The sequence below is a fragment of the Microtus oregoni genome, unplaced genomic scaffold (genome assembly GCF_018167655.1).
Source record: "Microtus oregoni isolate MIOR12 unplaced genomic scaffold, Mior012 000018F_ref0000195, whole genome shotgun sequence".
In the NCBI taxonomy this organism is placed as follows: Eukaryota; Metazoa; Chordata; class Mammalia; order Rodentia; family Cricetidae; genus Microtus; species Microtus oregoni.
Genome location: NW_024543077.1, coordinates 18,182,640 through 18,209,747, shown reverse-complemented (window position 1 = coordinate 18,209,747; position 27,108 = coordinate 18,182,640). Strand labels below are relative to the sequence as shown.

Here is a 27,108-nt window from a genome sequence, read left to right as displayed (position 1 = left end):
AAGGCCTTCCTCATTGAGCAAATAGTCAGTCATCCAGCTTTTCTTTTCCTTCTGTAATAATTTTAGTAAATAATTGATATTTAATCCACATACAACACACACACACACACACACCCCAGTGTGAAGTAAGTCCAGCTGTATGTTTCCAAATGGCCTGCCAGTTGTTCCTGGAAGAGGCCTTTCCCCGAGGATTCAGTGACACGCACAGGGTCTTGGAAGCTTTGACCTCTGCCTGCATCAGTTCTCACAGCTACAAATTAGGAAGTTGTCCATTACTCACACTGAAGGGTGTGCCGGGTAAGTCACTTGTCCAAAGTCTAGCATCTTACCTTATCTGGAGCAGAACTTTTCATCTATACTATCTCATGTGCCTTTTCAGTAGCTAACATATGTCTTTACCCTGACCTTAGAGAAATCTAAGATTAGATGGAGTTAGTGAGTAGTATATAAATTCCCCCCCTTTTTTTGTTAGCAGACTTTATTTTAAACCCGCTGCTGAAACAGATCATTTTATATATATATATATATATATATATATATATATATTTTTTTTTTTTTTTTTTTTTTTTTTTTGAGACAGGGTTTCTTTCTGTAGCTTTGGAGCCTGTCCTGGAACTTGCTCTGTACACCAGGCTGGCCTCAAACTCACAGAGATCCTCCTGCGTCTGCCTCCCAAGTGCTGGGTTTAAAGGTGTGTGCCACCACTGCCTGGCCCACATAAGATGCTTTTAATAACCGATGTTGAAGTATAAAGTGCACTTGAAGAAGAAATAGCAATGATGTCTGTGGAAGAACATTACAAAGAAACATAATGTAGTTACATCTTGTTTTCAAGTGCTGACCAGGTTTAAAAACAGTGAACACTAGAGAGAAAACAAAGAATCACTGTTTTGCCTAGAGAAACTTGTAGCACATTCTTGGTTGTCTGTTCTTGAACTGTGGTAATCACTTGCGTGGTTTCTAGTCTCTAACGATAGTGCATGTTACACTTGCTGTTTTAGATCTCCAGTCATCTCCGAAGGCTCTGCCAGCCTCAATTACTATGGCCCAGGAATCTGCATGCAGGATAAGCTGGAGATGATTAAAAAACATTTTACAAAAAGCATTCCTTAAATTCTGTGCAATCTCTTGTTCCTACATACATTTAATTTCAATTTCATTGGACATTTAAAGTGTAGATTCTTTGTTACTTCAAAAAGTCTGTCCTTTTGGATCTATTTGCATGCAATGTTCATAGGTATTTCTTCCCTCTTTTTACATCCTAGGCAAAGACAGTGCTTGAGTTTTATTAAGCTATTTTCTTCAGATTCCTGAGTAATTTGGTACTGAAATCTAAAATTAGAGTAGAAACTCGAGAGAGCCCAGGGAAGACTGTAAGTCCTGCGCATGCATGGTTTCTTTCTCAGCTTCTTCAGGGTCTGTCCGTTATGTTGTGACAAGGTCTCCGTTTATTCTGCAGCGGCTGAGCACGCTCTCTTGCTGTTACTCATTGGCGTCTCCTTTATCAAACTTAATCTGAAATTTATGGCTCAGAGGCATCAACGAAAACACTGTTGTTCCTTTGCTGGGTTAGTGGCTGAATTTAGATAAAGAAGAACACAATGATTTATCAGATAATTGTGAAGAGTTCCCCGAGCAAAGGCCTTAGATAGACCCGTATGTCTGAGCACAGACATTCACAATGGCTGTGCACACAGCACATTCCCCTGGCCGTACTAGTCTTCAGGTCAAGACACTTTAGGGATTCCCTACAAAAATTTGCTTAAATTTTTTTCCAGGCATAATTTTGCAATATGGAAGGACACAGGAAAATGAAGCCCTTTATCCGCAATTGTGGCACAACTGTTAGTCTTAGAACATAGATGCTCACTCAGGGCAACTCATTACATCATCATTTTAATTATTGTTCATCATTTGTTGCTTGTTTTAGAAATTGTAGTGATGGCGCACGCCTTTAATCCCAGAACTTGGGAGGCAGAGGCAGGTGGATCTCTGTGAGTTCGAGACCAGCCTGGTCTACAAGAGCTAGTTCCAGGACAGGCTCCAAAACCACAGAGAAACCCTGTCTCGAAAAACAAACAAACAAACAAACAAAAGAAACAAAAGAAAACAATATATTAAAAAAAAAGAAATTGTAGTGATGATCATAAGATATTTGGGGGGATTTGCTGTCAAAGTCTTTAGTACCTTTGTGTAGTAAAGTAACATAATTCAGATATACTTGTGTTTTAGAAGCAGCCAAAAGCACCCAGAATCATCTTTGGATATGTAATTAGCCTAATTATAGAGAAGACATCTTAAATGTAAAAATCTGAAATATGCCCCACAGTTGAAAAATTTAAAGTACTGACTTGAGGCTAGTTGTGGGAAATTCTGTATTAGATTTCCTGATGCAGGTCACAGTGAAGATATGAACTTAAAAGTACTGCATAAAATTGCCTTTGGGCTTGTACATTTAGAATATATGAAAAATAAATGATTTTTTTTGTCTGGACTTGAGTCCCATTCCCAAGATGTCTTATTAGATATTTGCAAATGTTACACAATAGAGTATTACACAGCAGAAAAAAATAACGACAACTTGAATTTTGCAGGCAAATGGATGGAGCTAAAAAACATCGTTTTGAGTGAGGTAACCCAAATACAGAAAGACAATTATCACATGTACCCATTTATACGTGGTTTTTAAACATAAAGCAAAGAAAACCAGTCTACAAACCACAACCCCAGAGAGCCTAGACAACAATGAAGACCCTAAGAGAGACATACATAGATCTAATCTACATGGGAAGTAGAAAAAGACAAGATCTCCTGAGTAAATTGGGAGCATGGGGATCTTGGGAAAGGGTTGAAGAGGGAGGTGAGGTAGGGAGGGGAGCAGAGCAAAATGTAGAGGTCAATAAAAAAAAAAAAAGTAGCCAAATCAGAGAAATGTCTGAAAACGCAAACAGTTCCAGGCCTCAGAGTTTCGGATAAGGACACACAAGCTGCATGTGCCCCAGCCTTTGGCAGGCGTAATGGCCTCCTTTCACTCACGTGATGCTTTAGTTCTCTTTGAAGGCAATCCAAAAAGAAATTTTATAAACATTTTGAGTGGCTGCAGTGTCAGTGACTGAAATGAGATGATGTCAGGATGACAGTGTAGAAATGAAAACTATTCAGTTCTGCCATAGTTTGTTAAAAAAAAAAAACAGTGCCCCCCCAAAATAAATAAAGATAATCCTTTATTGTAATATTCTGGTACTGGAAAGAGGGAGACATTTTAGTGGAACCCAAATAAAACTGGCTTGATTACCCCTTGTCTCGTCCGGTATTTCCTGGAAATGGCCCTTGGGTAAGAATTGACAGCTGATGGAAGGGATGGCAAAGGTCCCTTTTTAAGCGCAAATGGTGAGGGTCAGCTTTTGTTCCTTGGTGTCCAGTTCATGCCGGTATCACCGAGATTCCCCTGGGTCTGACTGAACACGGCAATGCTCAAGCACAGAAATTATATGCTCTGAGTAGAAGAATGAAGATTTGACTGTCATCCTGCTGGGTGTTATAGTCCACACCATTAATCCTAGCTTGGGGTGTGGCAGGGGCAGGTGGAGGAGTTCAGGACAGCCTTGGTCTTTATGGTGAGTTCCAGGGTACCCAGGGCTACACAGGGAGACCTTGCTTGTTTCTTTGTTTGTTTTGTTTTTAAAAATAAAACTCCAGAAGCATTCCTTCTTGTAGGTAGTGCTGACGTACTGAATCCTTGCATGTTGTGTGCACTTTGGCTTCATTGTAGTGGCCGTTCCATTATAGTGTTCCAGTTCCAGGAACAGGCAGCATTTCAGAAGCTATAAGAACGGACTTAACAGGGTAGAAAGTTGATTCAAGTAGACCTTAGGAAATGTTTGAGAGCCAGAGGCACCACATACCTCAAAAATTGGTTGTGTTGAATAACTGGGGGTTACTTTAATTTTTAAAAGGTATTGAACTCTAAAGTTTTGTAAAGTGACAAATTTTTAATAATTTTGTTTTATATCTGTAAAGATATGAGAGAAGAAAAGAGAGAATTGTCCATACTTCTCTCAAATTAACAATTATTCATGCTTTATGGCAAGTAGAGTCGTCTGTCTAAATGCTATTAATAGGACTGTAGATTATTAATGACACCAAAAAGGAGTTGCAGACATTTTAGAGGCTCCACTTGGCAGCACATTTTCCTGGACAGGCGTCTGCTGTAGGAAGTCTTCTTTTTTTTTTTTTTTTTTTTTTGGAGATAGGATTTCTCTGTAGCTTTGGAGCCTGCCCTGGAATGAACTAGCTCTTGTGGACCAGGCTGGCCTCAAACTCACAGAGATCTGCCTGCCTCTGCTGGGATTAAAAATGCTGGGATTAAAGGCGTGTGCTACCATCACCTGACCTAGGAAGTCATTTTTGCAGCGCCCATTCTGTGCCATGGCTAGTGTTTGCTCCCCTACTGTTTTAAGGAAAGGACATTTGTTGTAGTTCGCCAAAAGGTGGAAGACCCTGCAGTGTGCCAAAGCTAACTTCTGGAATTTTAGTAATTAGAGACAAAGCGGACTTATAGCTTGGAAGCAAAAATCTCAGAAATCTGAATGAATGAATTGTAGAAGGTGTAGCATCTAGAGTTTAAATTTTTCTTCTTTTTTAGACAGTTTCAAACTGTGTAGCCCATTGTGGCCTTGAGTTTGTAGTTTTACTCTGGTGTTGGCCTCCCAAGTGCCAGAATGGCAGGCATGAGCCCTCAAGACTGGCTCTAGAGTTGGAGTGGTGGCAGGCATGAACCCTCAAGACTGGCTCTAGAGTTGGAGTGGTGGCAGGCATGAGCCCTCAAGACTGGCTCTAGAGTTGGAGTGGTGGCAGGCATGAGCCCTCAAGACTGGCTCTAGAGTTGGAGTGGTAAGGAGCAGTAGCTGTAAGAAGCCTAGCTCTCTCTGAGTCCCAGTGGTTGGGAGAGCGCGTCTCCATTACCGCGGCAGAGCAGGTTTTCTCTCTGGGAATAACCGTCATCTCTGCATCGAGGATAGACAGCAGGTGGTGCAATTAGGCCAGTTTGGGTGTCTGAGTATTGAAACTATGCTATACTATCCAGACAAACAGAAAGCTCCTTTTTCTAGGCCAAGTGACCAGCCTTGGTGAGGAACACACAAGTGATTAGCCCAGGTAAGGAACGCACAACTGAGTAGCCCCGGTAAGGATCACACAGATAGATATTTTCAGACAAGGTTTCTGTCTTCTGTGTCCTCTCAAGAGGCCTGCCTGTGCATGGCCATGATGTTTTTCACACAAGCCTTGCACTGAGCTAGTGGCTCCTGTCTTAGTTAGGGTTATCATTGCTGTGATGAAACACCATGACCAAAGCAACTTGGGGAGGAAAGGGCTTATCTGGTTTACACTTCCGCACTGTAGTGTGTCACTGAAGGGAGTCAGGCCAGGAACTCCAGCAGGGCTGGAACCTGTAGGCAGGAGCAGATGCAGAGGCCGTGGAGGGAAGCTCATTATGGCACATCCCTGACTTTTTTTTCCTCCTAAGGCATTTTTTATTAATTAAAAATTTTCATTTGTTTTACATCTCACCAACCCCTCCTCCATTTCCCTTCAAAAAGAGGCAGGACTCCCATGGATATCAATCAAGCATGGAAAATCAAGTTGAGGCAGGACCAAGCTCCTCACTCCATATTAAGACTTGGGAGGCAACCCAGCATGGGGAATAGGTTCCCAAAAGCCAGCCAAAGTGCCAGGGACAGATCTTACTACTAGGAGCTCCACAAACAGACGAAACTACACATCTGTCACACACATGTAGAGGACCTAGGTTGGTCCTATGCAGGTTCCCTAGATGTTTGTCCTGTAAACAGAGACTGCACTGTCATTTCTTGGCTGCCCAGACCTGAATAATCACACAGAAACTATATTAATTACAACACTGTTTGGCCAATAGCTCAGGCATATCCCTACCTAGCTCTTACATTTTAAATGAATCCATTTCTATTAATTTATCTATTGCCACGAGACTGTGGGATTATGGTAATATTCAGGCATCTTTATCCTTCAGCTGCTACATGGTGTCTCCTTGACTCCACCTACTCTCTCTCTTTCTCTCTGTTTGGATTTCCCTCCTGGTTTTACTCTGCTAAGCCATTAGTCAAAACAACTTTATTCATCAACCAATAAAAGCAACACATATACAGAAGGACATCCCACATCATGGTCCAGGGTCTGTGAGCTTCTATGAGCTCAGGTCAGCTGTCTCTGGGCTTCCCTTGCATGGCCTTGATACCCTCTCCACCCCCACTTGCACAATCCCTTCTCCTTCTCTTCAAAAGGACTCTTGAAGCTTGGCCCAGTGGTAGGCTGTGGATCTCTGCATCTGCTTCCATCAGTTACTGGATGAAGGCTCTCTGATGACAATTAGGATGGTCGCCAATCTGATTACAGGAGAGGGCCAGTTTAGGCATCCTCTCCACTATTGCTAGGAGTCTTAGCTGGGGTCATCCTTGTGGATTCCTGGGGGTTTCCCTGGTGCTAGGAAATACACTCCCCATCAAGACATCTCTTTCATTACTCTCTTCCTCTGTCCCACCTCCAACCCAGTCAACTGAATCCCTCATGTTTCCATCCCCCAACCCCAGTTTACCCAGGAGATCTCTTCTATTTCCCCTTCCTAGGGAAACCTGTATGTCCTTCTTTGGGCTCTCCTTGTTACCTAGCTTCTACCTAGCTGTAGACTGGTTTTCCTTTTCTTGATATCTAATATCCACTTATGAGTACATATCATGTTTGTCTTTCTGGGTCTTTGTTAGTTCACTCAGCATGATTTCTTTCTAGTTTTATCTATTTGCCTGAAAATTTCATGTCCTTGTTATTTTACAGCTGAGTAAACGTACTATTGTGTAAATGTTTCTTGGTTGAGGGGCATTAGAAAGTTGTATAGCCCCACTCAAACAGCTGGAATGCTAATTCTGAGAACGAGGTGGTGATGAAAATAAAAAAAAAAAAGTTGGAGCTAACGGATGTGTCACGGCCACCCTCGTCCCGCAAGGATGACGCGACCACCGGAGCTCTTCTCACTGCAGTTTATTCCAGGACTTTATTCACTTTCTCTCTCTCCTCCCCTCTCTCCTTCCTCTCTCTCTCCTCTCTCTCTCTCTTTCTCTCTCTCTCAGCCCTTAAGTAGGCATGGGCTGCCAACCCCGAACTGCCAGGTGGGCACTGCCCATAGGTTCACACATATGCAGGCAGCTGATAATCATTGCGTGATCATAGCATAGGTCAGGCCTTAGCCATCTCAGGAGTTGATTATACATCTCCATCAGGTGTGATTCCATGCAGCTCGCTGCACGGATGGATTTTTTGAACCGCCTTGTGTGAATCCCAGAAGATATCATGAAAGTCTGTAGCAGCTGAGTTGTGGGAGGAGACAAAGCCATGTGGAGACTAGAGAGTTGAAGATGAAAGGTGACTTGGGAGTCTGAGCTTTGTAAGGTAACTGACATCCACAGAAATGGAGAGCCTGACTAGATTAGCCTTCAGCATTCTTCAGGAAATGGAGGTGGCGAGGCTGGAAGTGGTAGCTGTACTCTCCTGCAAGGAACATGCTGACTTTGAAGTACAAACCCAACTTCTGCTTGTGAGGTCTTGTAAGCTTGGATGGTGAAGGCAGTTGTGGGTGTGCAGTTTGCTTTGAACACATTTCTGGTGGTGAAGTAAAGAGATGTTCCTTGCTACCAGAATATTATAGAAACAGTAATGTTCAATGAATACAGTTAACTTCAACTACTCTACTACTTGAAGTTCATTCTTTTCCTTTCCTTCTAAGGCCTAGTGTCTACCCTGCTGGCCTTTGATTAATGACCTTCCTGCCTTACAAGTACTAAGATTACTGGCATACACCACCACATCTCGTTCATTTTTAATACACAAACCTCTTGTTTCTAGAATATTTATGGAAAATCTAGGTAAATTTTGACATAAGACTGGTAATATTTGTCTTTGGAAGCTAGTGCTACCCCTGACTGTGAAAACAAATAGGTCTTTCACTCTTGTTGCTGCTCTTGGGACTCTTTTCCTCCTGTTGGATTGCTATGTCCAATTGCAGTGTGTTAGTTTTTGTTTTATCCTATTATATTTTTATTATGTTTGGTTGTCAGCTCTTAGAAGCTAGTTCTTTTCTAATGAGAGACAAAAAGGGAGTAAATCTGGAGGACGCGGTAGGAAGGGAGGAGCTGGGAGGAGCAGAGGGAGGAAAAACTATAATGATGATATATAGTATGAGAAGAGAATCAATTTTTAATAAAAGATCAGGAAAGGAAATAGTGGAATAGGACATATTAAATTTGGTTGGGGAGGAGAGCAAGGTAAAGAAGGAAATATAGAGTGATAATACTAAAGATATTTCAGAAGTCATATGAAAATATACTGCTGTACAAGTTTCCATAAACATAAATATGTATATATGTATATACATGTATGTCTTTTCCAAATATATATATTCCACACTTCATTTAGTAGCATAATAGTGTGTGTGTGTGTGTGTATATATATATATATATATATATATATATATATATATATATATATATATATTAAGGTACAGTTAGCCTCTAGCCAGACAGTAATCCTGCTACTAGACACCAGAGACTAACAAATAAAAGGCCCAGTGCTGAGAATAGGTTGCTTCTTTAGATGGAGTTGTTGGCCAGTGCCCATAGATACACCAAGTCTGTACAGACTGTTGCCAAAGTGCTTGGCTACCCTCCGGATGCTCTAAACCTGACAGAGACCTCCCAAAATTGTACATGCTATTGCCAAAGGACTTGATTACTCTCCAGAACGAACTTAACAGTAAGATCCTATTACTGAAGACGTTGTATACTTAAATCATAGAACATGGAGAAATCAAACTGTCATAGGCCTGGACGCTTCATCCTGACTGACTAGTTTTCATAGTGCTAGAAGGTGGTGAGCCAGTTCTCAAAAGAGAAAATTCATCACCAATTTTGTTCCGCTGTGAAACTTGGGACCTAAGACACTGACAGGCCCAACGTGTCTACTGCTTCAGCAGTGGCATGAATACCAGGGGTACCCAACCACTTTCAGGTTGAACTTATTCTTCAGCAGTGGCATGAATACCAGGGGTACCCAACCACTTTCAGGTTGAACTTATTCTTCAGCAGTGGCATGAATACCAGGGGTACCCAACCACTTTCAGGTTGAACTTATTCTTCAGCAGTGGCATGAATACCAGGGGTACCCAACCACTTTCAGGTTGAACTTATTCTTCAGCAGTGGCATGAATACCAGGGGTACCCAACCACTTTCAGGTTGAACTTATTCTTCAGCAGTGGCATGAATACCAGGGGTACCCAACCACTTTCAGGTTGAACTTATTCTTCAGCAGTGGCATGAATACCAGGGGTACCCAACCACTTTCAGGTTGAACTTATTCTTCAGCAGTGGCATGAATACCAGGGGTACCCAACCACTTTCAGGTTGAACTTATTCTTCAGCAGTGGCATGAATACCAGGGGTACCCAACCACTTTCAGGTTGAACTTATTCTTCAGCAGTGGCATGAATACCAGGGGTACCCAACCACTTTCAGGTTGAACTTATTCTTCAGCAGTGGCATGAATACCAGGGGTACCCAACCACTTTCAGGTTGAACTTATTCTTCAGCAGTGGCATGAATACCAGGGGTACCCAACCACTTTCAGGTTGAACTTATTCTTCAGCAGTGGCATGAATACCAGGGGTACCCAACCACTTTCAGGTTGAACTTATTCTTCAGCAGTGGCATGAATACCAGGGGTACCCAACCACTTTCAGGTTGAACTTATTCTTCAGCAGTGGCATGAATACCAGGGGTACCCAACCACTTTCAGGTTGAACTTATTCTTCAACAGTGGCATGAATACCAGGGGTACCCAACCACTTTCAGGTTGAACTTATTCTTTGAGCCATCAGATGAAACCTGTACCTGGCACTGTTATCAAGCTAGACAGGCCATGTACCGTAGGGAAGAACCTACTACTATTATGTTGCTCAATTGGTATAGTATACAACTTACTCCTAATCATTTATCATTGTACAATAGATCAATGCATCTCTCAGTCCTTATCAGGGAATATTTTATTTGCAGCAAATGGCACAGAGACCCACAACTGGCCAGGGTACAGAAAATAAGAGATGTCTGAATGCTAAGCCTTGAGTGGACATCTATACTGGACCCTTCTTTCCAAGGCATAGGGATCACTGGAGAAGAGGGAACGAAAACAGTCTAAGAGGCAGATGTGGTGGTCAACTATAAGTAGATGGTGTCTTCTGAGCACAGCAGGGCAAATGTACATGTGAACTCATGGTGGTTGTGAACAGTATTCACAAGTCTTTTGTAGGTCTGAGGAAGACCAAGTCCCAACATGGAGAGAGAGGTTGGACATGCTATCAACAATTGCTAGCCGTTGAGAGACAAAAACAAAACAAAACAAAACAACAACACAACAAAAAAACAAAAAACAAAACAAAACAAACCATAACAAAAAGTCAAGTTTCCTCCAAGAGAGTAGCCTTGGGATGTGGACCAGTCAAAGATCACACATCCAAGAATATCTGGGCTGCACAAATTGGTCTTCATTGGTTTAAAAAAAGAGAGAAGAAAAGGACATAGAGGTGTGAAGAAGGGATGGATCTGGGAAAAACTGAGGGAGAAAGGTGAATAAAAGCAAGACACATTTTATGCAATTCTCAGAGAACTAATTCAAATTTAAAACATTAAAATGGGACTGGGGAGATGACTTAGTAGCTTGCTGTGTTAGCCTGGGGACCTAACTTTTATTCCTGGAGCCCATGTTACAAACAATAAATAAAGATATGGAAAAGTGTCCTAAGTCAATAGCATTAGTCCTAGACTTGGCTGTCTAGGAGAGAAGTGTGTCTGTCGCCCTTGGTTGAATTCTATACATTTCACCCGGGGCTCCTTTTCATTGCTTTACTCTTGTGTGTTCCCTCGTATCCCTGATTATCAAAGTGTCAATGAGTTACAACAATCAGAATATGTAACACATCATTATATGCTAATAGATGTTTACTAGGGTATTTGTAAAATGTAGTTTGATTATACATTCACGTTTGGTGACATTTTATAGTCTATAGTAAAGTTAGAAAGTCCTGATTTTGTAATGTGCATATGATCTGGCTTTTTTTCTTTACAATCCTTTGACCCTACTGCAAAGCTAGACTTAGAAGTCTTTACTTTATAAGAAATAAGGAGTCTATAAATAAGAGCTAACATCAATGACAGTCCCCATCTCTATGTTCACTAAGCATATTTATTTGAGCATGCACATTGAATTTTCATCAGATTTTGACTTAGGTAGAATGTAATTGTCTTTGTGATTCTCCTATGGCTGTTATGAGTCACCATGACCAAGGCAACCTATAAAAGGTACTATTTAATTGGACACTTGCTTACAGTTTCAAAAGATTAGTTCGTGAACATCATAGTGGGGAGCATGGCCTCAGGCAGGCAGGCGTGGTACTAGAGCAGCCTGAGAGCTCACATCTGATCTGCAGGTTGCAGGCAGAAGGAGGGAGACAGGGAGGGAAGGAGGAAGGGATGGAGAGAGAGGGGGTGGGGATCAGTGCGAGTTTCTGAAACAGCAAAGCCTATCCCCAGTGACATACCTCCTTCATTAAGGCCACACCTCCTCCAACAAGGCCACATCTCTCAGTCCTTTACAAACAGTTCTACCAACTGGGGACCAAACATCTAAATACATGGGTCTACCCTTTCTGACCCCCACAGTAGCTAAAAATGTTCTTTCAGCACAAGCATGTTCCGTAGTTCTCTTGTAAGTACATAAGTGGAAGGAATTTTCATGTTTACAGCCTAGAAAGTAACAAAATGGAACTCTCAACCAAAATGTATGTCACGGATAAACTTTTAATTTACTTTTGTAGCTTGAATTTCATGTAGCATAAACAACAGGACTTTTACACACTGGTTATTATGTGCTGAGGGAATAGTTAGTAATTTGGGCATAAAACTAAGCTGAAGAATGAATAATTAACTCTTGATGTTACAGATGCCCAGGAACTTAGCTAGTTTCTGTATAGTGAGGACTCTCAACAAGACAGTTCTCTCCCGAATAGTATTAGACAATTAATTCTTGGTTAAAAGGAGTAAGAAAAGTAAAAGTGTAAGAGAGAGAAGATGAATTGGTAGGGTCTGGAAGAAGAGGTACACGTAATAAGATAGAAGAGAAAGGTCAAAGTTCTTTAAAAGTTCTCAGCTTAGTATTTATTTCTCTTCAGTAAAATAAACGTGGGTTATCCATATGTTTTTTTTAACAAGCTTTTCATGGCTAACGATTGAATGATATCTTTGATTTTCATTGTGACCCCTATCTTTATTAGATGGCTTATAATCATGTTGGAAGTTTTATGATTCCTTTATAATCATATTATCTCAACTATTTGGGAACTGCTCTAAGGAAAATGCATTGCTTTTCTGTAATATATCAGTTACTAAGTGTGAGAACAGGAATGTGTGATCAGCCTCTGCCTCACAGTTTATTATTTGCATGGTTCTGTGCATGGACTGTACAGACAGGTTTATTATTTGCATGGTTCCGTGTACGGACTGTACAGATAGGTTTATTATTTGCATACTTCCGTGTATGGACTGTACAGATAGGTTTAATATTTGCATACTTCCATGTATGGATTGTACAGATAGGTTTATTATTTGCATACTTCCGTGTATGGACTGTACAGATAGGTTTATTAGTTGCGTGGTTCCGTGTATGGACTGTACAGATAGGTTTATTAGTTGCATACTTCCGTGTATGGATTGTACAGATAGGCTTATTAGTTGCATGGTTCTATGCATGAACTGTACAGATAGATTTATTATTTTGCATACTTCTGTGCATGGACTGTACAGATAGGTTTTATGCTAGCTGGGGCACTAGTGTTTCTAGAATCCAATAGTTTTTCTAGATTCCAAATGACCTTGGCCACAAAAATTAAAAAGGAAAGAAGAGAAAAGGATAAAAGAAAAAACAGTCATGCCAAAAAAGGGCTGAGACCATGTATAGCCAAATTGCTGTGCACACTGCACCTGGTGCATGCCCAAGGACAAGACCACTAAGAAGTTCATCATTTGGAACATTGTAGAGGTTGCTGCTGTCAGGGACATTTCTGAAGCAAGTGTCTTCAGTGCTTGTGTGCTGCTTAAATTCTATGTCAAGATGCATTACTGTGTAAGCCGTGCCATTCGTAACCAGGTAGTCAGGACTTGATCTCATGAAGCCTGAAAGGACTGAACACCCTCACCATGGTTTAGACCTTGGTGCTGCACCACAGTCTTTGCTATAGTCCATGTAGAGAAGTGGCTTTCTAAGGCCAGAAGCAAAGAGCGCCCTGGAAAAATAAAATGCAAGTTATACTTGAGAAAAGGAAGGAGGGAAGGGAAGAAAGAAAAGAAATTAGTGCCAGTGTTGACTGGGAATTCAGGTATTGCTGTTGGTTAGGGACATGATTTGTTTCCTCATGCTGTTGGGGCTTCTTGACAACATATTGCTATGATTCAAAAAAGAGGTTTCTCTCTGTCATATGTATAGATTATAATATACATATTAGAAGCATTGGGTCACAGATGATACATAGGATCACTTTTTTTCATATTACATAAGAGCCAGCTCAGATATGGGAGGAAGGGAGAGATGATCTATACTCCATTAAGAGTGGAGTGGCCATGAAATAGCCATTTGTAATCAATAACTTCTGCTGGCCAAAAAGTATTTATATTTTCACTTATGCAAGAGAAACTTCAAGGGTCAGAGTCTCAGCATCTGAATCAGGTCTCAGTGTCAGGAGGGCTTCTAAGGGTAACAGGTATAAATATTGGGCCTAAAAAGTAAGTTATTTATTCCATATAAGCTGAAGATAGAGAAGGACAGGATGACCGTAAAAGACAGCACTGTCCAAATGGGTACAGATGGGACCTACCAAGAAGCCACTGATCCAGAAAACATGTGGCCCTGAGCCAGGTATGTCACCTGGTTCTCCCACTTTGGTAAAGGAGAATGTATTTTATTTGGTTGTTGATATTTCCTACTTGTCTTAGAGGCGTTTTAATACATAACTCTAGCTGGCTTCAACTCAGACCTCTTGCCTCAGCCTCTTAAGGGCTGTAAATAGGGATGTGCATCACCATGCTTGGCTGGGGATGATTAATTAGGGGTTTGTTTCTTTCTTGGGAATGGTTCTTTGTGGTCTTAGCCTCCCTCTCTGATCACCTTCATATTAACTCAGATACGTTACCTCTGCATATTCTATATTTTTTTCATGTGAGGGGAGAAAGTGAAGCGAAAGGGGGTGCTGTGGAGAGGAAGAATAAGGGGAAGAATAGGGAGAAGAAAAAAGAAGGAGAGTAAGGGGAAGAAGTAGAAGAAGTAGCAGGGAGAATAAGAGTAAGGGCTGATCTCCACATGGTTTCTAGTTTTTACAGACATAGTCGGAAAATTCAGTAGGCAAGAACCATGATGATATGCATATCACAACCACAAAGAGGGCAGGTAGGACCTGACAAAGTGGTGGCACGACCCAGAAAAGAGCCAGCATTCAAGGAGAAGTACTTACAGAGTAGGTAGAGCCCTTGTTCTGCAGAGTACTTAGGTTCGACTGCCAGCATCCACGTGGTGGCTCACAACCATCCATATTCCAGTTTCAGGGCATTTGATGATGTCTTCTGACCCCCATGGGCACCTGGCATGCACGTGGCACATAGACATACATGGAGGCAAAATCCTTATACAAATAAAATAAATAAATCTAAAAAAAATAAAAATGATAAAAAATTTCAACAGGGAATTCTAGAGAAAGATTTGTAGATACAAATTAGTGAATAGGTAGTGGTTTGGTTGAAATCAAGATTATCAAAGTCATGTGAAATTACTTAGAGGCAGGCTTACTATCCTATCAAATTTATAGTCTCCATTTTAATCATGGACAAATTATATTCATAAAGAGTAAATGATTTATCCAAAGTTACATAGCCAGTAAATAGCAGCGGGCAGATGGAAGATCAAATACTGGGTCTCAGCTCCCCAATTTTTGTATTATACAAGCTACTTTTGGTTCATGATAGTTTCCAGCAAACAAAACAAGTCATTATTAACAGAAAATGTTTGCTGTTGTTTAGTTCTTCAAGACAAGGTTTTCCTTTCCCAGCCTTGACATCGTGGATACCTAGATTACAAATGTGGGCCACCATGTTCTGTGTTGACTGAACGCACGTAGGTTGTATTGGTTTTACTGTTCTAGGCTTATTATACCATGCCAATGAAAAGAGAAGTAGCATTCAGAATACATTCCTAACTTTAAAAATTGGTCTTATCTTTTAACACTTTTAAGGTGTTAAGTAAGCTGTCCGCATGAATGAACTTTTCTTAGTACATTTCTGGTAAGATAGCATTTTCTCTATGCAATGGAGACCATCTCATTTCCTATGTTTACAGTGATCCAAGTAGAGCTTTGCCTTATAATAAATAAACAACAATGTTCTGAAGAAAAAGACAAGATAATTTTGATTATTTATGTTTCGTGAGACTTTATGAAAGTGTACTTAGTCCCTGTTGATGGCAATAAGTACTATTTTATGTTTCAGTAGAAGGCACAATGACATCCTTAATGGATGGTTTTCCAGTCCAATCATTAAAATAAGAATACTTGGCATACTTTCACAAACTACTAACAAACAAAATGGAATTGCACACACTGTTTCTGGTGTAAATTACAAGGGGCCTTCCCTTGTAGTGGGTGTCGCTGTGGGTGCTTGATTGGAATGGCTACAGGGTTCCTGAGCGGAGGGCTTTATCTTTTCTGTAATCACTCTCCTTGTGATTCATGGTGTCTTCCCACCTGGATTTTATAATTCGAATGAAAATGTTCCCTTGAAATTTGAAAATATAGAATACTTAAGAACTGTTTTTAAGAAATTACAATAATTATTACTACTGCTACCCCTGTTGTTCTCCCAAAGACTATCCTAAAGATGGCCACTATGTTCTTCTAGTTGCATAAAGATATGCACCTCCCTCTTCCCAGAATTTGCTAGCTCAGATTCCCAAGAGCTGGAACCTGGCTGGCTATGTTAATAACATTGCCTCTATGTGGTAGTGTCCCACCCCCGCCCCATTTCCGGGGGAGATGTGTCATATAGTATCAAAGCCAAGGGAGAGCTCCATGTAGAATTCTGGCCAGAACCTATCCTGTTTGGGACACAGGCTGAGTTAACCAAGTGTGGTGTGGATGCTGTTGCAGTCCCCTGTTTTGTCTGAGGTAAGTCTGCACTACATAGATTACCATTTTGTCCAAAACACTTAGAAATGTGTGAAATATTTAACATACCTAAAAAAAGAAGAAAGGCTGCTGCTGTTGTCTATGCGACAGTTATTTTTTCTGCTGCCCTTTTCCCCTGATTCCTGTTCCCTGAAGAAGACTCTAGAGTATTCAGTGATTAATGTCCTTGTCAAAGGATTGACCTAGGTGTGGCCATATAATGCAATTCTGGAAAAGACGTCTGAGGAGATTAAATCTAAATTTTGTAAAAACATTTGTTTACCTTTAAAGAAGCGTGGACTATAGGCTAGCCATTCCTCCCTCCTTCCCCCTCCCTCTTTCATTCTGTTAAGTCTTGGGATATATTTGTCTTCATGAGGTTCTTAGAAATTGCAGCAGCTACATTAGGGCCATTAGAGGAGCCAATTAAGAGAACAGCCCAACCATTATACTGATTGATGACAGAGCAGAAAGTTAAAAATTCTCTTGGGGCTGGAGTGATGGCTCATTGGTTAGAGCACTGGCTGCTCTTCCAGGAACCCTGGATTCAATTCTAAACACCCACATGGCGGCCCACAACAGTTTGTAACTCTAGCTCTGGTGACTATGATGCCCTCTTCCGGCCTCTGTAGGCACCAGGCACACCTGTGGTACACAGACATACCTGTAGGCAAAATACCCGTACACATATAGGAACTACAGTAAAACAAAGTGCCCTTGGTCTCAGTGGTGCTGTGGGTGGACCAGCCCTGTAAGTATCTTGATGTGGTCAGTGGCAGCCTCCAGGCTTGCTACTGAGAGAGCTGCCTCAGAGGTAGAACAGATGAACAAATTAATCCTTAAACCAAAGATAAATAAGTTTAAGCACAGAACGAACATCCAGGGGCAGAGAGGTTTGCAGACTTAGAATAGAGAGGGAGCTAGGGAGAGGGAGCACACGAGCTCTTTCTGAGGCATACAAGGTTCCACAGACTGCTTCTCTCATGCTGCTGGGACCCGAGTTTGAGCCCCCAGTACCCACATAAGAAGCCAGACATGGCTGTGTATTCCTGTAGGGGGGCAGACAAAAGTGGATCCTAAGAGCTCACTGGCCCGCAACACTAGGCAAACTGATGAACTTCATGTGCCCACACACACATGTGTACACAGGCGCGCGCGCACACACACACACACACACACACACACACACACACACACTGTCTCTCTCAAACACTCATACATGACAGGTGAAGGGGAAATATAAATATACATTCTCAAAAGTAAATGACACTTGGACTTTAGTTTCCTGAGCGTATAGTCATAGATTCTGCAACACTGTAGGTATGCTTTAATGTAGCACTTACTTGTACATTTAGTTTACATTTTAAACAAGTGTAGGCATGGTGCTCATGATGACAGGCCGTGTGTTCACGACAGGCCGTGTGCTCATGACGGGCTGTGGGCTCAGAGGTTTGCAGTTGGGACAACTTGACTTGATGATTCATAAAACCATTTTTAGAAGATTTTGAAAAAGTTGGCTCAGCGTGTATATATAGAGTAGCATTAAAAATTTATAGCCTCATGTATTCTTTTTAGTTATTCATGGTAATTTTATTTATATTTTAGTACTTTAAAATATCTAAAGACCTTTTTGGACCTGGGGCGATGGCTCAGTGGGAAAAGGATTGGCTGTACACAGGCTACAAGGACAAGGTTGCCTGTAGCCACAACTCTGGGATGAAGAGACAGGCAGTTTGTGACCTGCCTAGAAGGCACACCCACCAGTACAATAGTGGCACACATGTTAGGAGGATAACTAACCATTTTAAAACTGGATTTGAGGCTAGTTCAGTGAGATGGAATCCATCCCTGACACTGTTAATGAGGCCAAGAACCTAAGACTAGCTAGGCCGTGAACCTATCTAGTAAACCTACTATTATTCCGCTAAAGGTGCATAACTGTGAAATGACTCCTAGTGACGTATTGTGATACCTGTGGACCAGTGCATTGCTCAGTGCTCAGCAGAGAAGCTTCTTCTTACAGTAGATGATAAGTAACACAGACACCCATCGCTGGGCTATATGTACAGCGAGAGACTCAGGAGCACCAGCGCTAAATGCGATGTCCTTCACTCCCTTTCTCTCAAGGCTCAGGGATCTATAGAAAAGAAAGGTGAAAAGATTGTAAGAGCCAGAAGTAATGGATGACTCCAAGGAAACGGTATTCTCCAGACCCAATAGGACTCATGCACGCATGAGCTCATAGAGATTGCCTGCCATAGCATGCACAAGACCTCGACAAGTTCTAGCCAGAGAAAATCTCAGTACTGAGAATGGACGTGGACGCAGAGTCCCACGTCTAACAAAGAAGCTATATGTAATTGATAACTTCTGGGAGAGAAAAAAAAAATCAGTTTGTTGCCGGGTGAAACTGATGATGACTTTTCTCCTCTTATTTTTCTCCAGCACTGTGAATGCTAGTCACAAGGGATGAAGCTTCTAGGAGAGCCCAACCTTAGTTCCTCCATGTTCAAATACATGCATACGTGCTGCCTTCAGCAGTGGGTTTGCGAGGGTAACCAGCAGCATTGCCAATAGTCTGTGATGTCTTAGGGGTGCTTATGGACCCCTTTGACAATGACTGAAAGCGTTGTATCCCATTTCTGGTACTGGGGATTTAATTTGGTGGCATGTGATGTCTATTTGGCTTATTCTCTCCCCCATTATGTATCTCCACTTAAATTCATTATGTGCAGGTGTATATTTTAGGAACCTTCAGTAGTAGTTTTCTTATGCAAGATGGTGCAGCTGTTGAGAGGACTGTCTGCTCTTGTAAAGGACCTGGGTTCAATCCCCAGCACCCACATTGTGGGTCTCAACCATCTCTAACTCCAGTTCCTTGATATCGTACATTCTCTTCTGGCCTCCATGCACACTGCATGAGTGTGGTACACAGACATGCATTTAGGCAGAAAACCAATACACATTGTCTAAAGTAAGTAAATAGATAAGTATCTAATTAGGTGAGCATCCACTCACGCAAGAAGATTGTTTAGAAGACTTTAAGAATAGCTTCAAAATGTTGATGAGGTTTTTCTTTTCATTTCTTTGTTTTTATTCATGTGTGTGTGTGTGTGTGTGTGTGTGTGTGTGTGCGCCTGTAAATGTGGTGCTTGGCTTCAGTGTGCATGTGACAACTTGGGAGAGGTAGTTGTCCTTCCACGATGTGAATCCCAGGGACTCAAGTCAGGTCGTCAGGCTGGGCAGCTGGGCAGTTGTCAGGTCTTTACCTGGTGCCTCATCTTGACAACACTTTCCCCACTCCTTTTCTTTTTCTGTGTGTGATAGGAACTAATAATTTATAAGAAAAAAGTAGCATACATGACCCATCTGGTAAGATATGAGTAGTAAGAAAGCTAGAGTAAAAAAACATGACTAAAATATCTTAAAAAAAAAAATACTGGTGTTGCTACAGTTTCCTAGCCTGGGTGCGGAGTGGGGGAATCGGCTGTGCTCTGCCGTGGGCTAACAGGTGGTGGAGGCCGTTCGGTTTTCTCTCTTTCCTTGTAGAAGCACTAGCTGTCTAGCATATATACTGGTGTTGCTACAGTTTCCTAGCCTGGGTGCGGAGTGGGGGAATCGGCTGTGCGCTGCCGTGGGCTAACAGGTGGTGGAGGCCGTTCGGTTTTCTCTCTTTCCTTGTAGAAGCACTAGCTGTCTAGCATATATACTGGTGTTGCTACAGTTTCCTAGCCTGGGTACGGAGTGGGGGAATCGGCTGTGCGCTGCCGTGGGCTAACAGGTGGTGGAGGCCGTTCGGTTTTCTCTCTTTCCTTGTAGAAGCACTAGCTGTCTAGCATATTTCCTCCTTGCTGCCTCCTTCCTTCCTCTTCCCTCTCTGCAAAGTGTTGATTTTGTTTTAAAAGTATGAATTAAAGAATTGTTAAAGTAGATATGTGTGAAGCTGATGCAAATTTACAAATGTGATGTATATTTAAAGCCACCCCTCCCCCCGCCCCTGAAGTACTGGGACTCAAACCCAGGGCCTGGAGAGTGTGCTCGGCAACCTCAGCCGCAGTATGTATCCTTAATTGCCATCTCTTTTTCATTGTAGTGAGTTGCTGTCCTCTGGTTATGTAGAGAGACACATTGAACGTGGAGGCAAGGTCGTGGAAAACAAAGTAAGTGAGAATTTCCTTCCTTTGGGAGCAATCTTTCTAAACACTGAGTTTGGGACCCAGGACTTGGTGCTCGCTGAACATGCATTCTACCAACTGAGCTGGACGCCTTATGTGAAATTCTGCCTGCCGTAAAGCATGCCTCTCAGTCAGTCTCTGGAAGGTGGACTCCTTACGTGAAGTTCTACGTGCCGTAAAGCATGCCTAGCATCAGTCTCTGGAAGGTCTCTGCTCACTTGTCACTGCCTTGTGGTTGGGAAAAGTCGAGTGTGGCGCATTCGATTTAGGGCATGCATATGAATGCCAGGAGAGGAATATGGTCCCACGGAAAATGTCACTGCTGCTTTGGTAAAATTGTAATTTTAATATAGAATATTTTAAAGTGTAATACTAACGCAGAGATGTATGTAAATCATGTATGGACTGATGACTTGTTAAAGGTCGGTGCCTATTGACATCCATCCTGTTCAAGCTGCGGAGCTTGGTCATCGAGCGCATTGTTGCTTTGCACATCCAACCTGCCTCCTTGCCCTGCAGAGCCACCTCAAAACCATCTTCACTGTGAGGCTGTCCTTTCAGCACCGTGATTTATATAGTCTGATCACCAAAGCACATGGCTCTTTAGTTTTGTCTGTGTGTGCTTTAACTTGTCTCCAGCTTTATTTGATCTTTTCATAAGTTTACTTGTTGCAGAAATGACATTTTACTTTATGCAGTTTCTCATAGTCCAGATTCTACTGTTGATTACAATTTTATATTTAGAGCAAGTAAAATCCACCCAAGTGGATTATCTTTATCAAATAACCACTTAGGACCCTTAGGGCCTTTTAGGTTTCATTGAATGCAGTTTTATCTTGCACAATCCTAATTTTAAAGTTCTTTCCTTTATAGCTGTCTTTATAACTTTCACCTCCGAGGTTATAAAAAGTCTTTATGTACAAAACAGATACTTATTTTTATTCTTTTAATGAGACAAAAGTTTCATCTTTAACTTTTGCGCATTTTTGATCCATTAAAAACTAAGTTCTGCGAGCTATGGCAGTAGCTCAGTCAAGCAAAATGTCTAGCATCCAAGTGTGAGGGCTTGAGTTCTGGTACCCGGCAGCTGTGTGGAAGCCAGGCAGGAGGCACCCGCCTGGAACCCCATCAGTGCGGAGGCAGAGATGAGACAGAGGAGTCCTGGGGCCGGTTGACCAGCTAGGTTTAGCCAGTTTGTTTAGCTCGATGTTCATTGCCTCTCAGACTCAGTCTCAAAAGAAGATCCTGATGTAGAAAATCCTGACATTGGCCTCTGGCCTTTACATGCACAGGCACACATGTGCATGTGTATGAACATCATACACATGTACACATGTATAATCACATATACCTCTTACAATAAAAAGAACAATGAGATTCTAAATGTAACATTTTGTGTTCAGTATGACTTTATTGTTTGTCTATGTCTACAACTGTGTTCCAGTTAGGTTTCCTTTATAAATCATGATAGCTCTTATCTAAGTATTTATAGTACACCAGAGACATTTGTTTCCTCTCATAATCAATACAACAGTCCCTGGAGATATGTATTATTTCCCTTTTATGAAGTAAACAAGTAAGACTTGTAAGTTTTAAATTCTGCCCAAGGTAGATTAAGAAGTGACAGCATGGGAATTTTAGCCCAGGACATCCAATATTAATTCATATGGACTTTAAAAGATGAATTGTATATTTGTACACACATATCTTTTCATATTTTTGTTTTGAGAAAAAGACTTATTCCTGTAGTCTGGGCCAGTCTCAAATTCTCATCTATACTCCAGCGCTGAAATTACAGCTGTGAGCCCCCAGACCTGGCACCTAGGATGTGAAAGCACTTGCTAATTAGAATATAGTAGGGGTGCAGTTTTCAGTGTTGAGAGTGGAGAGCAGCAACTTTGGATTTGAAAGAGAGGAAAACTGAAGAAATGAATGGTGGCAAGAGATTCCAGACCACACAGTTTGCTCTTTTTAAGTTTGACTTTGTTGTTTCTGTTGTTGTTTTTTGTTTGTTTGTTTGGATTTTTTGAGGATGTGGTCTTAGAACTGCACTGAACTGGTGGTATTCTGGGTCACCGAAATTTCCAGTTTCAGAGGCCCAGCATCCAGGACTGATAATGATAACCAACATTTACTGCTGATGACTTGGTTGTGTGCACGCTTGTGTGCATGTGTTCCACCCTCGAAGTGACCTGCTATCATTAATATAACTTTTCCTGCCTTACAGAGAGCTTATATAGACACAGTGTGAGCCTTGATTAACTTCATGGCCAGGCCATCTGCCAGAGATCATCTACCAGATAGACTATAGTGCACAAAATAGGAGGGCCATGAAAAGTTGAAATGGATTTTATTAGGCTTTTTTTTATGCATGTGTAACTGGTTTTGGAGGTTTCTAATAACAGTGACAATACATCATTGCTTTTAATCCATGAACTAAAGTGGTAATTTGTCTGAAGACCATATAGGTTTTCTCTCAGCTTGGGTTAATCAAACTTTGTTTAGTTTTTCTGGGTTGTCAGTTGCCTTGGGGCAATGCTCGTGACACACCTCCTTCTTTTTCCCTGCATGATCATCTTGGGAAGATAACCCTAGCACAAGTTTTCAGACACTAAGTGAGGAATGGAAAATCACATTCTTGTACCAGTGGGTGAGGGGACAGATTTCCTCAGGTTCAAAAAGCAAAGTAAGCATTTTTGTGGAGCTATGGTTTATCTACCTCTAGTGAAAGATCATAGCCATTCATTAGCGTTATTATTTCCAAGTATTTTTAATTGTTTTATTTCTAATGATAATAAAGTGATGGCCAATGAGTGTCTATTTTAATAGCACAATTATTTCTAAATCTAATAATTCCAGCTCGCCTTTGTGTTAGAGTTCTCAATACTAAGGTTAGGCGTGTAGAGAGAGTATTGACTTTAGGCTGGCAACTAACTGGTTACTACTCATTGACTTGGGTACATTTGATTTTCTCCAGAAATTATTGCTTCAGAGTCTTAATTGGGTTCTCAGTGTCAAGGGAAAGATGGATAAGAATACAAAGGAGTTTGGGTCAAGGTTAAAATCTGGAATGGGTAAAAAGATTGCAGAAAATGCTGTGTGATGGGGAGCAGGTGTCAGAGGAGAAAGTACTTAATGGCAAGAGAGGTTACTGTGACACTTGAGGAGCCTTTTAGGCTGACAAAATGTATTGTAATTTCATTGAAAATATTTTAATGCAAACTCAAATGGCCCTTCTTTCTGGAAACAGATAGGGGAGTTGACACAGGAGCAAAGAGGAAGCCTTGGGTTTTCTACATCCATCTTTCTTCCATAAGGGTATGTGTGCTATGAAAAATTTCTTGTGTATGTGTGTGTGTGTATACGCACATGTGTGCATGTACATGCCCCATGCCAGGTTGTGTGTTCGGAGGTCAGAATTTGACTTGTAGGAAGGAGTCAGTTCTCTCACCCCACCATTGGGGTCTTGGGGATTGAACTCAGGTAATGGTTCTTGGCAGCAAATGCCATTGTTCATAGAGCCACATTGCTGTCTCCCCATGAACTATTTCCTTCTTGGCATACTACCATCTTCCTGCAGACACCTGTGCTACTAAATTCCTTTTGCATTTATTTTCCTAAATCATATTCTTCTTCCTTCCTAAAATAGAGATTTTTAAAAAAACATCTTTAAAGTCCTAATCTTTTTGTTTTCTTTAACGAATATGCTAGAAACAAGGGGAAAAAAGCTACTATAAGGACTGTTGTAGGAAATCATTCAGAAAAAATTTAAATGTGGTGACTGTTAGGGCAACAGATATTTTCCTAGCTTTGTATTTTCCCACGACCTAAGCAGCACCAGGAGAAGACCGCCTGTCATCTCCATTGCACTTCAATGTTTCTCTTATCTCCGTTTCTAGATTCCTCTCCAAGAAGCACAAGTCCCATCTAACCTTCTAGCAATTCAAAAGCTTCCTGTGTGCTGAAAGAACGGTGTTTTGTGACATACTCTTGAGGTGTTTTATTTAAAAAACAAAACCTAAAACCCTTCACAAATAATTCTATAGTGTGATGAACTGTTGTAGACTTCTTTCTTAGACCAAGCACAGTCATTTTTCATTAGTGATAGAAGTTGGTTCATCTAAGATGTCATTGTTTAGTGAGTACATTCTATTATTTTTACCTTTTTTATTAAAAAATGACAGGAGCTTTAGTTCATGTATCCTTTTATATGCAACTAAAATTTCACTCAAATTGTTTCATGTAACTGAATAGTACAAAAGTACTTGAATTGTTTCTTTTGCCCTCCAAGAGGTGCAGATTAAGTATTGTACCATCAGGTCAGTACATCTCATAAACATATTTGTTGTAGCTGAAAAGGTGAACACAGCTATAGTTGGTTGTTTTGTATTCATTTACTCTTTTGGGGGGCCCTGCCACCCCAAATAAGTGGAGGATTACTTATGAATGCCCGGCCTTCTTTCTAGCCATCTTTCCTTAAATTGTTCCATCTACCTTTTGCCTCTGGGCTTTTGTCTTTCTCAATTTTTGTATTTCTTTCTTGACTTCTTACTCCATGGCTTGCTGTGTATCTGGGTGGCTGGACCCTCAGGTCCTCCTCCTCTCCTCCCTTTCTTAGTTCTCCAACTTTTCTGTCCATATTTCTCCTCCTATTTATTCTCTCTGTCCCAGCCCCACCTATCCTTTCTCCTGCCCAATTGTTGGTCATTCAGCTCTTTATTAGACCATCATATATTTTAGACAGGCAAAGTAAGACAGCTTTACAGAGTTAAACAAACGCAACATAAAAGAATGCATCAAGCAAGGAACTCAGGACCACGAGGGGTGCACCCACACACTAAGACAATGGGGATGTTCTGTTGGGAACTCACCAAGGCCAGCTGGCCTAGGTCTGAAAAAGCATGGGATAAATCCGGACTAGCTGAACATAGCGGACAATGAGGAATACTGAGAATTCAAGAACAATCGCAGTGGGTTTTTGATCCTACTGCACGTACTGGCTTTGTGGGAGCCTAGGCAGTTTGGATGCTCACCTTACGAGTCCTGGATAGAGGAGGGCAGTCCTTGGGCTTCCCACAGGTCAGGGAACCCTGATTGCTCTTCGAGCAGATGAGGGAGGGGGATTTGATCGGGGGAGGGGGAGGGAAATGGGAAGCGGTTGCGGGGACGAGGCAGAAATCCTTAATAAATAAATTAAAAAAAAGAATGCATCAAATATTTGCAACAAATATTCTTTAAACAGCATAAACAAATGTAACCCATCTTTAATATTCTACAACACACAGAAGTCAATCTGCTTTTGCTTATTTTGGATACTAACTTTCCTTATCAATTCTCAAAACTGCTTTAATCCTACAGACTTACGGTTCCGTCTATGAAACAAGAGTAGTAAGCCATTAAGTAGGAAAGAAAAACTGGCCTTTGGTGTTTAGTGACTTCTGCTGAATGTGTTAGAGCCGAGCCATCCTCACCATTGTCAGCAGCTTTTTAGTGTAGCTTTGATTTTTGAAGCTACCTTGGAGGTGCAATGCAAGCAGCAGCTGCTGGAGCCAAATGATGTATGCCAGGCTACTCTCTCCATCCCTATCATCCTCTTCCTCCTTCCCGTCCCTCCCCACCTCTCTCCCTTCCCCTCCTTTGTTACCCCTTATTCTCCTTTCCCTTCTCTCACCTCTTACTTTCAGGCTTTACTATGTAGCTCAGGCTAGCCTTGAACTCAGTTTTCCTGACATATCCTCTTGAGTGCTGCAATTGCAGTGTGTAAGCCACCATACCTAGCTTACTAAGCCATTTTTTATTTAATTATTCTGTATTTTTAAATAACTCAGCAACAGCCTTCCTCTTTCAAGATGCCTCTTACTTACAACTGTATCTTATATTTCAGAGACACATGATTTTTGTCTAGAATTCTAAATACAGTAGCTTTTGCAGAGACTCTTGGATAATGCTTAGTTACCTCAAGAGTCACTGAGTCATATGGCTGGGGAGATGATTTTAGAAAGGAATAAAAAAATGAATTTATTTATAGAAGCTGTTACTTAAGCTTAAATCATGGGCTGTGTGGAGATAGGGAGGCTTCCATGCAGCGAAAGGAATTCAGTGATGTGCATTTTAAGGCTGGCTGGTGGGAAATGTCAACTGAAGATCCTAGGTCCTTGGAGGGGCTCTACCCACTGAGCTGTATCGCCAGCTCTGGAGCAGAATTCTTTACCAGAGTGTAAACAATGGTGACAAACATTCCCCGATGTAATGACAGGAATATTTGGCAACTGCAGCTACCACGTGTTAGACTCTGTAGTTACATTATTTTTGTAGCTTCACTTTCTGAGAGATTTAGGTTAAGGGCTGTTAGCACTAAGCTTGAATTCTGAGAACAGAACCTTTTATTGCAGGGCAGAAGTCAAGTTCGGGAGGGAGATACAAGTCAAGACCTGCACATTAACACGCCTCACCGAAGTTGTGTTTGCGAGAATAGAACTGGTACAGGCATGGTGTGTGTCTCAGGTACCTTCCTACTGCTGTGAGAAGACACCAAGTAAGGCAACTTTCAAAAGAAGGAATTTAACTGGGGACTTGCTGATAGTGTAATTTCAGTG

At 41.4% G+C, this 27,108-nt stretch overlaps 1 protein-coding gene across 12 annotated transcripts in view; it reads left to right on the top strand.

The window, feature by feature from the left end:
* LOC121458749 (disintegrin and metalloproteinase domain-containing protein 22) overlaps window positions 1-27,108 on the top strand; it is a 225,790-nt gene that overhangs the window by 88,561 nt on the left and 110,121 nt on the right. For all 12 annotated transcript variants that reach the window (XM_041668082.1, XM_041668080.1, XM_041668078.1 and 9 more), the window contains exon 4: window positions 20,431-20,497. In XM_041668082.1, the coding sequence (XP_041524016.1) occupies window positions 20,431-20,497 (67 nt within the window). The remainder of the gene's footprint in view (window positions 1-20,430; window positions 20,498-27,108) is intronic.